Source organism: Sapajus apella, unplaced genomic scaffold, assembly GCF_009761245.1.
Source record: "Sapajus apella isolate SASKATOON/1434 unplaced genomic scaffold, GSC_monkey_1.0 scaffold114, whole genome shotgun sequence".
Taxonomy (NCBI): Eukaryota; Metazoa; Chordata; class Mammalia; order Primates; family Cebidae; genus Sapajus; species Sapajus apella.
Window position 1 is genome coordinate 1,537,353 of NW_022437054.1, and position 16,021 is coordinate 1,553,373.

Genomic DNA, 16,021 nt, shown 5'->3' on the forward strand with positions numbered 1-16,021 from the left:
TGTGTTATCAGGAAGGCTTCCAGTCAATGGTGAGCTATTGGTCACTAAGTTCAGGAAATCAAAAGTTAAAGTTATCCTCAGATTTTCAATTGCACAGGGATCAGAGTCCCTATCCCCCACATTATTCATGGATCAACTGCAATTATTTATTTACTAAATAGAAACAATTTATTATAAAAATAAAATGGAAGATCCATTTGTATCACAAGTCCAATTTGTTATAATGTGTCTATAGAGAAGACATGCAACATACTAACTTAATCTTTTTTCTTATTTATGCAAAAATATTATGTGTGATTTTAGGTATCATAATTAAGCAAATGAAATCTTTTCAGACAATAAGGTTTGAGATGATAAAATAGCTACAACTACTTTCTTAAACAAACCTGAATTCCAAACTAAAGAAGTTAAACAATTAATTTGCATATACATATATACATGATATTCACACATATTTTTAAATTGGTCTTTTTTAATCAAAACTACCTTAATCTTACATCTTACTTCTTTTCTTAATCAAGAGTAGGACCACTAAGAGAAATGAGAAATTCAAGATCGGAAGTCTTACCTGGCTTGTCTTTTTCAAGTATCTTCTTTTTATGTTCCATAATTTGGTTTTTAATTCTATGTATACAAAAGTAATAAATAAAATTGCTATTTTAATACTGAAATAAAAAATATTAACCTAACATTAAATACTTAAACTATTTCAGGCAATATCAGAGCTAATACCAGAATTTTAATGTCCCATACTCTTCAAATTATATATATATATATGGAGAGAGAGAGAGAGAGAGAGAGACCGGGGTTTCTCCACGTTAGTCAGGCTGGTCTCGAACTCCCAACCTCAGGTGATCTGCCCGCCTTGGCCTCCCCAAAGTGCTGGGATTACAGGCGTGAGCCACCGCGCCCAGCCACTCTTCAAATTTTTAAATCTTACAAGCTTATTAAGCTTCTAATTAAAGAATAAAAAAAAGCGAAGTACTCATAAATGGAGAAAGCATAGCTCAGTAAATTAACTATGGTTGGCTAGACATCGTGCAAAGTGTCCTGCATCTCAGAATAAGTCCTTGCCCTGTAACCAATAGGTATTTTGTTTTCAGACAAGTTGCTTAGGTTCCATGGTTTCTTGTAAAAAATAAGCATTTTGCTACCTTACTACACTAGGCTGTTAGGAAGATGTAATGAGATTACATGTTTACATGTTCAGAGAAATAGTAAAGCAATGGAATAATTTATTCTTGAACTTTGTTACTGAAACTATTTTGGAATCCCAAATAAAGCTTGATGTGTGTTTTTCCATAAGTTCTAATATTCAAATGTTGCAGTTTTCAGAAAATGTTATTAAATGCTAATTTTGGTTATTAGTTGTATTCATTGTGGCTTGGATTCAGGGCATTTAGCTAAATCATAACTTATAACTAAATTTATATATATACATATATATATATATTCTCATTAAAATAGATTACCTAATTGTCCCCTATCACTGAGCTCATCAATCACACTAAGGGCAGAAAACTAATAGATGTCAAAACCTGGCTTGGACAGCTACCACACCTTCTTTACCTCCTCAAACTCTGAGCCAGCAGATCTGTGCTAGGATGCTGGATCTCCATGGTCCTCTCCAACTAACATACAAGACAAAATCCTGCTTTTATTGTTTTTCAGTTCCATGAAGGAAATGCAAGTTGACATTTTCTCATTCCCAAGACATGTACTAACAACATGTAACGTCGCATTATTACTCAGCTCTGTTCTCATTTCACAGATCACCGTACATGAATAGTTTTACAGTGATAATCACAATTGCAGTATTGGGTGTCTCCTGTTTTGGTTTGACTCACACTGCTTCCTTGGAGCTAGTCAACAAATAGTCAAATGACCTTCCAGAGACTATGCAAAATGTGGAATGCTTTATGAATTTGTGTGCCATCCCTGGGCAGCAGCCATGCTTATCTGCTCTGTATTGATCCAATTTTAAAATATGTGCTGCTGAAGCAAGTACAAAGCCCTGTTTGATACAAGGATACCCATGAGTCATGGATGAGGCTTAGCTCTGTTAAATCTAACTAACTTACCTTAGATTCAGATAATTTTGTTGAATGGCTTCCTGTGACGTAGAATTTTAAAATGCATTTAAAACTTCAGGAAGAGATGCAAGTAGCCTGGGAGATGTTCATTATTACAGAGACACATTACTTGTGGGGCCAACTGCTAGTTGGTTCCTACTACTCTGTGGAAAGGTAACAGGGAACCTTCTGCTATCTGACCAGAGCTGCTGCACAGAATGTAAAAAAGCCTCAAGGTACAGATGTGATAGCAAAAGGGAAAGGGAACTCTGTTCTCTTCCTGCAATGTGATTTGAACACTCCTGACTGTCGAGAACAATCCCAACTACTATTCGTTACAGAAAAGACAAAGACGGGTCTCAAAGGATAACTTACTATGAAGGCCTAGGCTGAGTCTAGCAAAGAGATGGGCTCCAAATGAGGTTTTCTGTGTAGGGGGGTATCAGTTTGTTCCATATTTGTGTAGGTGAAGCTAGCTGCCAGAGCAGGGTGCTGGGAACAATGGCTGAGCATAAGTACGTAAACTAATAAACACCACAGCTTTGAACACTATGTATGAATCACCATGAAAACTGAGGAGTCTGAATCAGTGCAGGAATCCTGATGGCAAAGGTCAATCATTATCAAATTGCAGGACCAGTTACAATGGCAACAATACAGCAAGTAAATCCATACAAACAATAGCATGATTACAACGGCCTTTTTCCCCTTTTGACTTGTAAAGAAAGATTGGCTTCCCTGGACTTAAGAAACCCCTTAGGTTCTTGGAAAATTCAAAGAAGGAAGACACAGGAGATAGCCCCAGGGGACAATATAAGATTATCTGCCAAACTGGACATTTCAAGACACAATAACTAATTAGAAAAGTCAGGCCAGGCATGGTAGCTAGCACTTTGAGAGGCCGAGGCAGAAGGATTACTTGAGCTCAGGAGTTCAAGACCAGCCTGGGCAACAGAGTGAGACCTTGTCTCTAAGCAAAAAAAAGGAAAGAAAGAAAAGAAAAGAAGTCAAAGATGTGGCTCTATTTTTATCCGATGCATGGAGATTATACTTAAAATAAAATGAACAACATTGAGGTCCCTAGGGATAAAGGTCTTAAAAGTCCTAAAAAAAATCTTGCATTCTGCTTCTAACTAATCTAAGCTTCTGCTTGATTTTTGGCTAAAAAGTGGACTAACTCATTGCTATTTCAAACTGCCTGAACCAAACGATGAGCTTTTGCCTAATGTATACGATACAATGATTGCAATTATTTTAAACATCAACTTAGTATTCACTGGCCTTTTAATATAAACGCTTACCTTGTTGAATCACAAGAAATAGCGTAATCTGCTGCATCTCGTCCATACTTATCTTGAGAAAAGGTATTAATATTTTGCTGAAGCAGGAGGTTGACCGTATCTGGTAAGCCATGATGTACAGCAAGAATGAGGGCTGATCTAAAATAACAAATAACTCCACTCAAGAACTTTAATAAAGACATTTTTAAACAGCTATTTGATACACTTTACCAATACAATATCCCGCCTGTCAGTGCAGCTGTAATAATCATTTATATGGACTAGCTTATGTCAATAAGCATCTTGAGTGCTCAAGTGTTCATCTTTGTAAATTATCACCAAGGCTAAAAGAAAGAGTCAACAAGAAAGCCTCTTGTCCCACTGGGGTATGACATAATACAAGTGGCTAACTTATAGTCCTTTGATGGTCAAGAAACTGTGCTGGGGTCACTTATCTAAAGTAGGCAAATATTTGGATAAAGATTTCCCTATTGCTTTTTCAGTCTGATATATTGTAATTCAAATCAACTGGAAGTCAGAGAATAGTTATCTGCAGGCTGAAAAACAGCAACAACAACAACAATAATAATGGCAATACTAGTAATCATAAACTAAAAGTTCACACTTTAAAACTTGATAAACCTGTCCAAGTGCGGTGGCTTATGCCTGTAATCCCAGCACTTTGGGAAGCCAAGGTGGGCAGATTACGAGGTCAAGAAATCAAGACCATCCTGGCCAACATGGTGAAACCTTGTCTCCACTAAAAATACAAAAGATAGCTAGACCTGGGTGGCCCATGCCTATAATCCCAGCTACTTAGGAGGCTGAGGCAGGGGAATCACTTGAACCTCGAAGGCAGAGGTTGCAATGAGCCAAGATCGCGCCACTGCACTATAGCCTGGTGACAGAGTGAGACTCCATCTCAAAAAAAAAAAAAAATTAATAAAACTAATACAAAACCCTTTAGCCAGTATAAGATTACAGGACCCAACACATCAGATTATAAATAAGAAACAGCATATTATAAGAGAAGATGAATTCTACTACATACTGTTCTTTACATTGCTCAGTCCAAATATTTGCTTTTCTACCTGATTATTCATGTTATTTTTTACTATATGCCAATAATTATGTTAATATTCTTATTAATATTTCTGACTTGAATGACTATTACCACTAGAACACTCAGGTTTTTATTTAAAAAAAAACACAAAAACTACTGTACCGTCTCAGCCTATTCACAGCATGTACATTGGCTTGTCTTTTCACTAAAAATTGCACCATTTTCTCTTTCTTGCAAATTACAGCGAATAAAAGTGGTGTGTTTCTGTCCTATAAAACAGTAGAAAAAATTAATAATTCACAAAATTACATATTTCTCAACTGAACTGAAAACCTTCTCTGAGATGCTTTGAACTTCAGCATACAATATAGAAAGGAAGTGAATGAAAAGCAGTCCCTTCCTTCTCACGCCTCTGTGCTTTCTGAGGCGCTGCTCTTTGTGTCGCAAACACACTTCCTCTTTCTCCCTGCATTGACTGTGGTCATCGCCAAAACTCACTTCGAACATTGAGCAGTCCCAAGAATCCTTTCTTTTATCACAGCACTTTAGCATGGTATATTGTAATCATTTCAGTGTTTCCCACAGAAACCAAGAGCTTCTTGAGGGCAAGGGCTGTATCTTTTGTCTCTATAGCCCCAAAAACCTAAGACATAGTAGCAAGTACTTCAAGTTTTTTACATAAATTAATAATCTAAATTACTATCTCTAAAGCGTGTTTCTTAAACTATATTCCAAAGAATATTTGCTTTACCAGAAGTTTTATACCCCAAGGGAAAGACCCCATGACCATCTGCATTTGAGAAGGATTACAAAACTGCATTTTATGTCCAACAATCAAGAAAGCTCCTGAACTTTACCTAATCCCCATTTGACAATACTTTTTTTGGGAAACATTAATATTTGAGAAATTAAGAGTTTCAGAGATACAGTTGCCAGCGCTTCCCAATACAGACGAAGCTTTCCTCTGGGTGGTGCAAACTTGCTTGATTCATTTCTATCAGTGGTGTCAGGATCCCAGATGCCAATGTTAGGTACTCCTGCTGCAAATAGGTCACTAAAGAAATGAGCTCTCAATTCAGAGAGTTTGGCTTCAAATGCACTTATTTTCCTTATTATTAAATAGACCATAGGGTTTTTTTTTCCTAATACAAGAGAATAGATTTTTATCTTGACTGTTAGAAAGCTCAGTATGTTCTGTGTAAGAAAGGTAGGTTTAAAAAACTTAAAATCAAATGCTTAAAGCTGAGTAATAAATTATATTCTCAATTATAATGGTAATCCTGGGACCCTACAGCAATTCTACTTTTTAAATCCACTTTTATTGCTTTCCATTAACTGGCTATTTTAAATTATTTTTATTTTAGGAAAAATATAAATCAGAAATAAAAATATAATGGCTTATTAATAAAAGTTCTCATACTGATCCATACAGATTATTTCTAGCATAATAAAAGCCAATAAGTCACTTGCATTTTTAAGGAAGATTGCTGAGGAGAAAGACGTAATATCTGCAATATTCATAAACTATCCAACTACAGCCAGGAATAACCTAAAAAGGTTTCCAGGCATTCTTATGGGCAGATGATTATTTGTGGTATATATAAATAAAAAGAGTTTTAAAAATTCTAAATTCTAAAATTCAACCCCATGACTGAGGGGTTTATATAATCTATAGACTACATATTATAAACAAATACATGCTGACTTAAAAACCTTGAAATCTTTATCAAAATATTCTACAACAAAGGAATTATACATTCAAATACTTACAAGAACAAAGGAAGGTTAACCGAGTAAGGGAAGTACTGAGGTGTGCACAGTCGCAAACTGAAGAATACATGCCTTCCGTAATGGGGCAACCTCTGCACAGCAGACCAAACAGTGATAGAAACTCAGGGGACACCAGATTTGATTTTTAAAGACAAGCCTGAAAGTCCAGATTTCTGCACCAATCTTCTAAATTTTACGTGTTGACTCAATATATGGAGGCAAACAAACAAATCTGTGTACCACATTAGAATACAGCCCTTGCGTTTTTATATTTGCTATGAATGTGTTACTAAATGGTTGTGTATAATCCAAGTATTTACATGTAAAATATTTTATTTCTCTAGTAACATATATTTTACCAAAAAATCAGGCCCTCATATATAATAAAAATTACTAAAAAGACTCATATGCCCACTTCAGTAATGTTTCCAACATTTATTCACTTAAAATCTATTTGTATATACTTTTCCCAGATTGCTAACCAAATAGATAATTAGTTCATAGGACTGCTAAAACTAAATAATTAAAAGAATACTATCTTTATTCTTATTAACTTTACAGATTTCAGTTTTGAAACTGACATCCTGATTATGCTAAAGCTTTATAAATTCAAAAGACATATTAAGATAGTTCATCATACAACTTGAACTGAAAAAAAATGTTTAGGATTTGCTCCTGTTCTAATTGAGAAACCCCAACTTGCAATGAACACCTGTTGACACATAATCGCCTGCACGGTGACAAAGAGACATGAAATCAGGAAAGGGTCAGCCTCTACTTATTGAAAGATTACCCATAAGCAAATTTCTAAAGACTCTCTGAATGGCAGTAAATGATTAATGGTGGGAAGAAAAAGGTTTTATTTTGTAAGCTGAGAGATATTGCCAATAATATTTTTCTTTCACTTCCCAGTCACAGATGTAGAGAAAGACAGGTAAGTCAGGCTAATATTATTGAAAAAGAGAACCTGGAAGAAAGTAGCACCTATCAAATGCCAACTCGTCTTGAGATTTCTTACATTTTTGAGATACAGAAATTTATGTATTGCATTATCTACTCTGGGGTTCTAAATCAAGAGTGTATTTGAACCTTGAGGGCTTTTTATTTTTTGGATTGTCCTTGTTGGGACCACAGGAACATGCCACTGTGCCCAACTTCAAGAAAATATTGTTAAACACATTCAGGCCTTACTAGATCTATTATATCAAAATCCTCAGGAGAAAGCCCATAATTTTAGATATTTGACAAAATTTCCTCAGGTCACTGTAATGTGCAATTCTGAAAGTTAGTGCAGCAGAAAATCACTGCAGCTTCATCTCCCAGCCACATGGCTAATTGCCTTTATCAGTTGGGGATGTGGCCAAAAGAGAAAAGAGTAAAACTCCAGTTAATTTTATTAAAACTCCAGTTAATTTTCCTGGGTACAGGCAGGACGGGGACAAGTAAACTCAAAATCCAACTTGATTTTGCAATTTATAAGCTCCTTATCCACCACCTTCCCACCAAGATATTCTAGATTTGAGAGGAGACTTTAGACTCTCATCTAAGCGGCTGTGTCTTCCAGGATGGGTAACAAGTCAGTTAATAACTTGTTCCACATTCTGCAGAAGTGTTTCTCACTTTGTCACCATGTATTCACTGCCAATCTGGTTTCCTCACAGTCCTACTAATATTAATCTGTAGGCAAGTTTCAACTCACTCTTTTTCAAACCAAAATTTATTAGACCCAAAGCTAAAGAGTACCTTGTCTCAACACAAAAACTGGAAGAACAACAAACTAAAAAAAAAAAAAAAAAAAAAAAAAAGACTCTTCTTGGCATTTTCCCTCATTACCTAACTTTCAAGTGACCTGCATATTTCTGATTGCTCTCCCTTTTCCTATCCATTTTTCCCTCTTAAGCCTTGCCACTGAGAGATGATACATCAGTTTTTTAGAAAATCGTCAGCAGCAGCAAGATGTCCATTTATTGTATGTTGCTTTAGTTTTGTTTGAGTTTTAAGATAAAGCTTATTTCCAAGGCATGCTTTCTTTCCTGTGTTGTTTTACACTAATTAGGAAAAAAAATAATAACCCTACCTAGAAAAAGAATTGAAAAGGTTTTACCTTTAACAAATTCACAAATATTTTCCAAAGTGCATGTAAAAAAGCCGTGCCTTTTAATGCTTCTGTAAAAGTATCAATATTTAAAATAAAATCTTTGACAAGTTATTTCAAAGTAACTTAATTTGCATGTGCATTCAGGGAATGCTTGAGCTTCCAAATATGAAAAATTGACCCTTACATCAATGTTAAAACAAATCTTTTGAAAAGAAAGTTCATTGATCTCTACCTTGTCCAATGCTTCAATATCTGCATCATGGGAAAGCAGTTTTTCTGCCAGTGATGTAGCGTCATTATACACCGCATAATGGAGAGCAGTGTTGCCGTAGCTATCCTTAAGATTTGGATTGGCGCCATGTTTCAGCAGAATACTGGCACAAGTCTCTTCCTGGGAATGCACAGCCTGTCAATATTAGATCAAGAAATAGATTGTAAATTCTAAGAATTCAAAATACACTTTCCATAGGTTTCACCAACTAGTTATATTTAAATAAGATAAATTTATTTTAATTCTATATATTCAGATCAAATCCACGTCATGCCGAAAGAGTTGGCTACGATATACCTGTATCAAAGGTGTCCTGTTTAATTTGTCAAGGACATCAATCTGGCATTTTCTGTCCACCAGGAGAGAGACGACTTCCACATGGCCATGGGCACAGGCCAAATGTAGAGCAGTTCTACGAGAGTAAGAGGACTTTTTAGGAAACTGTACTGCAATATCTCAAAACATACAAGCATTCATGTAATTGTAAACATTCAATAGCATGTTTTCCTCTGCCTTCAAAACAAATACTTAATTTTTTTAAGAAAGTGCAATACTTATTGACTCTTATTTCTCACTACCTTAATGAAATCAGCAGCCTCTTTGAATAGAAAGAGCTCGGTCTTTGGATTCAGTTCAACTAGGGCTCGAGTCCTACTTTAAACTCTGTCACTTACCAGCTATTGCGTAGCCTTTCTGTGCTTCAACTTCCTCATTAATAAAGAAGACAATAGTAGCTACCTCATATGACACAGTCATAATGCTTAACTGAGAAACTGTGTAAATTATTTAGAATAGTTCCTACAACGACAACTCAATAATTGTTAGATTTTTGTTTTTTGAGACGAGCTCTCACTCTTTTGCCCAGAATGGAGCGCAATGGTGTAATCATACCTCACGGTAGCCTGGGACTCCTGGGCTCAAGTGATCCTCCATCCCCAGCCTCCTGAGTAGCTGGGACTACAGATGTGCACCAGCATGCCCAGATATTCACTTAAAAATTTTTGTAGCATAAAATCTCACTTTGTTGCCCAGGATGGCCTCAAACTCCTGGCATCAAGTGATCCTCCCACCTCAGCCTCCCAAAGTTCCGGGATTACAGGTGTGAGTCACTGCACCCAGCCAGATATTATCACTATTTCTACTACTTAAAAAAAACATTTTAATTAAGTAAAGTGATACAATTATACCACTTTACAGGATGACTTAAAGAGTAGGTCACATTTTAACACCTCTGACATTGGAATGTCATTTATAATTCATGATTTATTATAACTATAATTGGTAGCATTTAAAAAATTAGCTTATTGATATATAAAATAATGGGGCATTACACAATCCATGAGACCTTCCATTAAGTAGAATATGGTATACTCAGCAGATCTAGGGCAGTTCTAGGCATAGAACTGACACTTAAATACATTTTAGTTCTTAAAGGTACTATAAGGAAAGAGCACTGAAGTAACAGTAACACATTTTTTAAACAAATTATTTGATTTTCAAAAAACTTGAAACCAAAGGAAACTCATGATTCAAGTGAATATGGCTCATATTATTCAATACTTATATTGACAGAATATAAGCAAATAATGACCAATACTAGTATTTAAGACTGATCAGCTTTTGAAAGGGCAGCCAAGGGTTATCCTCTACTATTTTCTAACTTTGGAAATGCTTTCATTTGAAAGGTGGGAGATAAAGCTTCAATGAGATTAAGTCCTAATATTTCCATTTTAAATCTCTCAGCTTGTGCAGGCAGGGCAGGTAAACGTGAAGTTTTTAAAGATGGAAGGGTCCTGATAAATAGTCGAATATGTTACATACAGGTACTCTGCTACATGACAGGTACTCAAGTTATGTTTGATGAATAAATGAAATGAAAGAATGATGAATAAATGAAATGAAAGAATGGATAAATACAGTTGGGGAGCTCAGTATTTAAAATAAACTCCTATAAAGCAATATTTTTGTAATAGTAATTATTTATATTTGTTATTTTTAAAGAATACAATTTAATGTAATGATTACTCTATCATTGTTTGCATAAATTGAATGAATCTACATATAAGAAAAACATAAGTACATAATAAAATAGAAGAATGAAACATATGAACATAATAAAATCTGGAAACACAAATAAAAACATTCCCTTTTTACTTCTGAAGAGGCCAGAAGTTTAAAGAAGATTACAACACACATGAAAATAATAATGATAAAAATAGAAAGTGAGAAATTATTATTATTATTTTTTTTTTTTGGGAGACGGAGTTTCGGTCTTGTTACCCAGGGCTGGAGTGCAATGGCGCGATCTCGGCTCAGTGCAACCTCCGCCTCCTGGGTTCAGGCAATTCTCCTGCCTCAGCCTCCTGAGTAGCTGGGATTACAGGCACGCGCCACCATGCCCAGCTAATTTTTTGTAGTTTTAGTAGAGACGGGGTTTCACCATGTTGACCAGGATGGTCTCGATCTCTTGACCTCGCGATCCACCCGCCTCGGCCTCCCAAAGTGCTGGGATTACAGGCGTGAGCCACCGCGCCCGGCCGAGAAATTATTTTTATCTGTGCAAGATTCATATTTCTCTCTTCTCAGGGATTATTTCATTAATAAATACTAGAAGTTTTCCACATGCTTACTGCAGCAATCACAGATAAGAAAAAGGAAAAAACTTTAAAATACAAATGCTCAGAAATTGCAAATTTTATCATATTTTGTACATATATTTTGCTAAAACAAGACCATAGTGTGTTTGCATGTACGTATTATCAAACTAATTTTTTCCTTGCTGGCTGCAACAAAATACATGTTCACACATCAAAGTACTTCTGTATCTATTGTCACCTTCAATGGTCACATATTATTTCATCCTATGGATGCAACTGAAATTTATTTATAGGATGCATTCTATGGGTTCCTTTTAAAATAAGTGCTGTGAAAAATAAAGTGAATGTATCTCTGTTTCCTAAGGGTATTTTAGTATAATGGAGTTGATGGGTAAAGGGTACACACATTTTTAAAATGTAGTACTTACCACCAAATTATCTATTTGAAAAGTCACCAGTAACTTAAAGTTTAAGCGGCAGTATAAAAGATCCTCACAAATATTGTGGTTAGAAAACAGTTTCAGTCCTTTTTTGCTTATTTATTTATTTTTAAATCGCATTTTAGGCTTGGCTTTGGGGTACATGTGAAGAACATGCAAAATTGTTGCATAGGCACACCGGAAATGCAAAAGATGTTTTCCTATGTAGATAAGTAAGTTGTAGATTTGCAAAAATGTACTTTCCCCACTTTTAGAGCTTTTGATTTGATTTGAAAGAATTCCCTGTAAAATGAAGACGTAGTTTTCATATAATGTGTGTATATATACATATAACTTTTCATCTAATGTGTATATAAAACTGATATATATAACATTATATCTGTAATATATGTTACACATATCAGTAATACATATATATCTATATCTATATCATATGATATGTAATAAAGAATATAGGCCGGGCACGGTGGCTCACGCCTATAATCCCAGCACTTTGGGAGGCTGAGGCAGGCAGATTACTTGAGGCGAGGAGTTCAAGACCAGCCTGGCCAACACGGTGAAATCCTGTCTCTACTAAAAATACAAAAATTAGCTGGGCATGCTGGCACTTGCCTGTAATCCCAACTACCTGGGAGGGTGAGGTAGGAGAACTGCTTGAACTTGGGAGGTGGAGGTTGCAGTGAGCCAAGGTTGTGCTATTGCACTCCAGCCTGGGCAAAGAAGCAAGGTCTGTCTCAAAAAGAAAAAAAAAAAAAAAAAAAAAGAAAAGAATGAATTCCCTGTAAAATAAAAACATACTTTTCATCTGAATATATATATACATATAGTAAATATTTTTCAGTATGTTATCTTTTATTTTGTTAATTTTTTTTTTTTTTTGAGACGGAGTTTCACTCTTGTTACGCAGGCTGGAGTGCAATGGCGCGATCTCGGCTCACCGCAACCTCCGCCTCCTGGGTTCAGGCAATTCTCCTGTCTCAGCCTCCTGAGTAGCTGGGATTACAGGCACGCACCACCATGCCCAGCTAATTTTTTGTATTTTTAGTAGAGACGGGGTTTCACCATGTTGACCAGGATGGTCTGGATCTCTTGACCTCGTGATCCACCCGCCTCGGCCTCCCAAGGTGCTGGGATTACAGGCTTGAGCCACCGCGCCCGGCCTATTTTGTTAATTTTTTTCCTGAAATACAGAAATGTTTTTCAGAAAAAAACGGATGTAAAAGTCTTATCTGAGACACTTTTAATTTTTTTAATATATATATACATTTTAAACTTTTTAATATATATATAATATAGTAAATATTTTTCAAGTATATTATCTTTTATTTTATTATTTTTTTCCTGAAAAACAGAAATATGTTTCAGAAAAAAAGGGATGTAAAACACAGTTTTATCTGAGACACTTTTAATTTTAATTTTGCTAAATCAACCTTCAGAAGCCTGCTTGTGAGGTCATTCTTAGGAAGGTCTTTGTCAACATAAAATGTACCTGTAAAATAAGCATTTGTGTTTTCTTCTGGTAAAAATTTCAGTCTGTAGTCCATCAGGAACTCATGTTTGTGACATAAAATTTCATTAGCTTTCTTCAAACAGCAGTCATTTTTTCAATAATAATTCATCCTTTCCTATTCATAACTGTTAACATTACCAATCTTTACACATATCTTACATAATTTTAGTGTTTCGGAATTTCCTATTCTGTTCCATGTATTTACCTGTCTTTTCAGCTGTTAGTCAACAACTAATTGTGGAAATTAATAGCACATTTTGATATCTAGAGGAGAAAGTGTTTTTTCACTTCCTTATGAAATGTTTTAAAATGCCATCACAATAGTAAAAGACAGCAGGTGTCATGCAAAAATCCTAAAATCTGATGTTTTCGTTCGGTTTATGTAAAATTGGTAAACATCAACATTTTGAGAAAAATGTGTCTTCCCATTCAAGAACACAGAACCCACCTCCCACTTCCAAGTTTCCCTCTAAGAACCTTCAGTAGAGGACCTATCTACACACGTGGGAACCGATGTAAAACGGACAGTTTTCTCTGAGAACTTTTCGCCTACTGAAAACGACTCACGGTAATTTTGATAGGGGAATGAGTTCTCTCATTCGGCACCTCCAATAATGTTTGTAACACCGTGTTTCTAATGTGTGCGTTAACAGTAACAACACAGTATACGCTTAACTTTGTGAGTTAAATCACTCACATTCTCCACCAATTGCTCCAGCCAGGGAATTATGAGGGACGGAAAGCAGCTGAGCCTCCGTTTGGCTCCGAGTGTGCCCGACACCCTCCAAGGCCCGGTCCCAGGGGCTGCGGGGCTGCGGGGCAGCCGGGCCTGGGGACGCCCTCCCACCCCGGGCTGCACCTGCGCTGCTTGTCCCGGGCGTTCAGGTCTCGGCTCCTGCGCTCCAGGCAGCGCTCCACCTCTGCCACGTCGCCCTTGACAGCCGCCCTGTGGATCTTCCGCAGGTCCGCGTCCCGGATTCGGTATCCGGAGCCCGTGTAGACATGGTCTGTGGAGGCCGGGACCACCTGGGCCCTGCGGCTCCCAAAGCCGAACAACTTCATGATGGTGACTTCTCAGACCCCCAACCACCGGCTCCTGGCCGGGGCAGCTCCGGGTCACCTCGTCACCGCCCGCACCCCCACTGCAGACCCAGCCCCCAATCCCGGATCCACCCCCCAACCCGCGATCCAATTCCCAGTCCGCGATCCCAAATGTCTAGCGCAGAATCCGCGATCCAGCTCGGTCCACCACAGCCTTCAGCAGCGACACTCGCAGCCTCCGACCTCTCAGACCGAGTGAGCCTCGCAGAGCCGTTGGGCGCGCGCCTGCACCGCGGTGGCCGCGGGGCTCCCGGAAGCCGCTCCCAGGCAGGAGGCGCGCGACTGCAGGAGGCGCGCGACTGCAGGTGCGGCTGCAGCTCCGGGCTGGCGCGCTGGGCTCGCGGGTTCTCCTGCGCTCGCCCCGGCGGCCCCAGGGCGGCAGGCGCAGGGTCGCAGGCGAGCCTACCGCCCGGACTGAGGAGGAGGGCCTGTCTGGCGGTGCGCCCCGCCCGCTTCTCCTCGGAAAGGAGAGCAGGTGCGGACACGGGCACTCCGCGGCCACCGCAGTGGCTTCGCGATGCCGGGCTTCAGCACTGAGGCTCTGGCCCTGGAGTCTGTATGACTAATATCAGGTAGCCGGAGAGTCAGGACGCTCCTTCCCCCACCTGCTCTCAGCGCGGCCCGGCCAGACGCGGTTTGCAGCTGCACATCTGGCACTGGCAGGGGATGGCGAGCTTCCCTTGGATGGCATTAGGGTCGCCGAGTGCACAGCCCGCCTTACCTGAGGGCCGCTCCTCTTGGACATCCCTCGGGATCCTGGGCGCTGGCGCTGAGCACTCTGCATCCACAGGATGAGACTGAGCCGCTGCTGGCGGGCTGATCGCCTGACTTTGTCTCCTGTGCGTCTGGTCCCGGGATCCGCGCTGCTGGGGGCTTGGGCCTGGTCTGGGGTGTTCAGCCTCTTGCAGTCCGCAAGCCATGTCTGGCGGCTGGCGGGCCTGGTACCTGAAGTCTTCAGGGTCAAGTGCACCGCCCGCCCACCTAAAGGTCTGCTCTGCCTTGGCCTCCTCCAAGAGCGCAGGGCCCGCGGGGGAGGGTTCTTCGTGGTCACTGCGACGGTAGTCAGCAGCCGGTTCCCACCCTGGTGCTGCTGCTGTGCAGACTGCCTGACTTGGGCGCTCAGGCACTGGCGCCGGGGCCCGCGTGGCAGGTGTGCGGGCAGGGTGAGTGGCGCGGAGAGTCACGGGTTCCTCTGTCATCTCTGCCCGTGTGCAACTTGCAAGTTTGCAGCCTCGACCTCCTGGGATCAAATGATCCTCCCACTTCAGCCTCCCAAGTAGCTGAGTGGAAGGTTCACTTCAGCCCAGGCGGGCGCCACCACACCCAGCTAGTGTTTTATCTTTTGTAGAGACAGCGGGTGTCTCACCATATTGCACAGGCTGGTCCTGAACTCCTGGGCTCCAGCAATACTGCCGCTTTGGCCTCTCAAAGTGCCTGGGATTAAAGGCATGAGCCATGAGCACCCAGACAGGTGTTGGTAATTCTTTAAAAACACAGTTTTTCAACTACACAATTTTGTCATCTATTGCTCCTAATAGTTATTTTGTAAACACATCTGTCCTTAGTTTTTTATTAACAAGTCAATTCACTCGTTTGTTCGTTTTGAGATGGAATCTCGCTCTGTTGCCCAGGCTGGAATGCAATGGCGTGATCTCGGCTCATTGCAACCTCCTCCTCCCGGGTTCAAGCGATTCTCCTGCCTCAGCCTCCTGAGTAGCTGGAATTACAGGCAAGCACCACACGCCTGGCTAATTTTTGTAGTTTTAGTAGAGATGGGGTTTCACTATGTTGTTCAGGCTGGTCTCGAACTCCTGACCTC

General features: G+C 39.3%; 1 protein-coding gene and 1 non-coding gene across 2 annotated transcripts in view; both read right to left on the reverse strand.

The window, feature by feature from the left end:
* ANKRD20A1 (ankyrin repeat domain 20 family member A1) overlaps positions 1–14,163 on the reverse strand; it is a 56,004-nt gene extending 41,841 nt beyond the window's left edge. The window contains exons 1-6 of the mRNA XM_032260153.1: positions 13,961–14,163; positions 8,852–8,966; positions 8,516–8,689; positions 4,578–4,684; positions 3,374–3,511; positions 569–624 (exon numbers count right to left, since the gene is read on the reverse strand). Coding sequence (XP_032116044.1) covers positions 569–624; positions 3,374–3,511; positions 4,578–4,684; positions 8,516–8,689; positions 8,852–8,966; positions 13,961–14,163 — 793 coding nt within the window. The remainder of the gene's footprint in view (positions 1–568; positions 625–3,373; positions 3,512–4,577; positions 4,685–8,515; positions 8,690–8,851; positions 8,967–13,960) is intronic.
* Positions 1,902–2,008, reverse strand: LOC116537930. The gene has a single exon (XR_004263420.1). It is a non-coding gene; the product is annotated as a U6 spliceosomal RNA (small nuclear RNA).
* Positions 14,164–16,021: the final 1,858 nt, after the last annotated feature.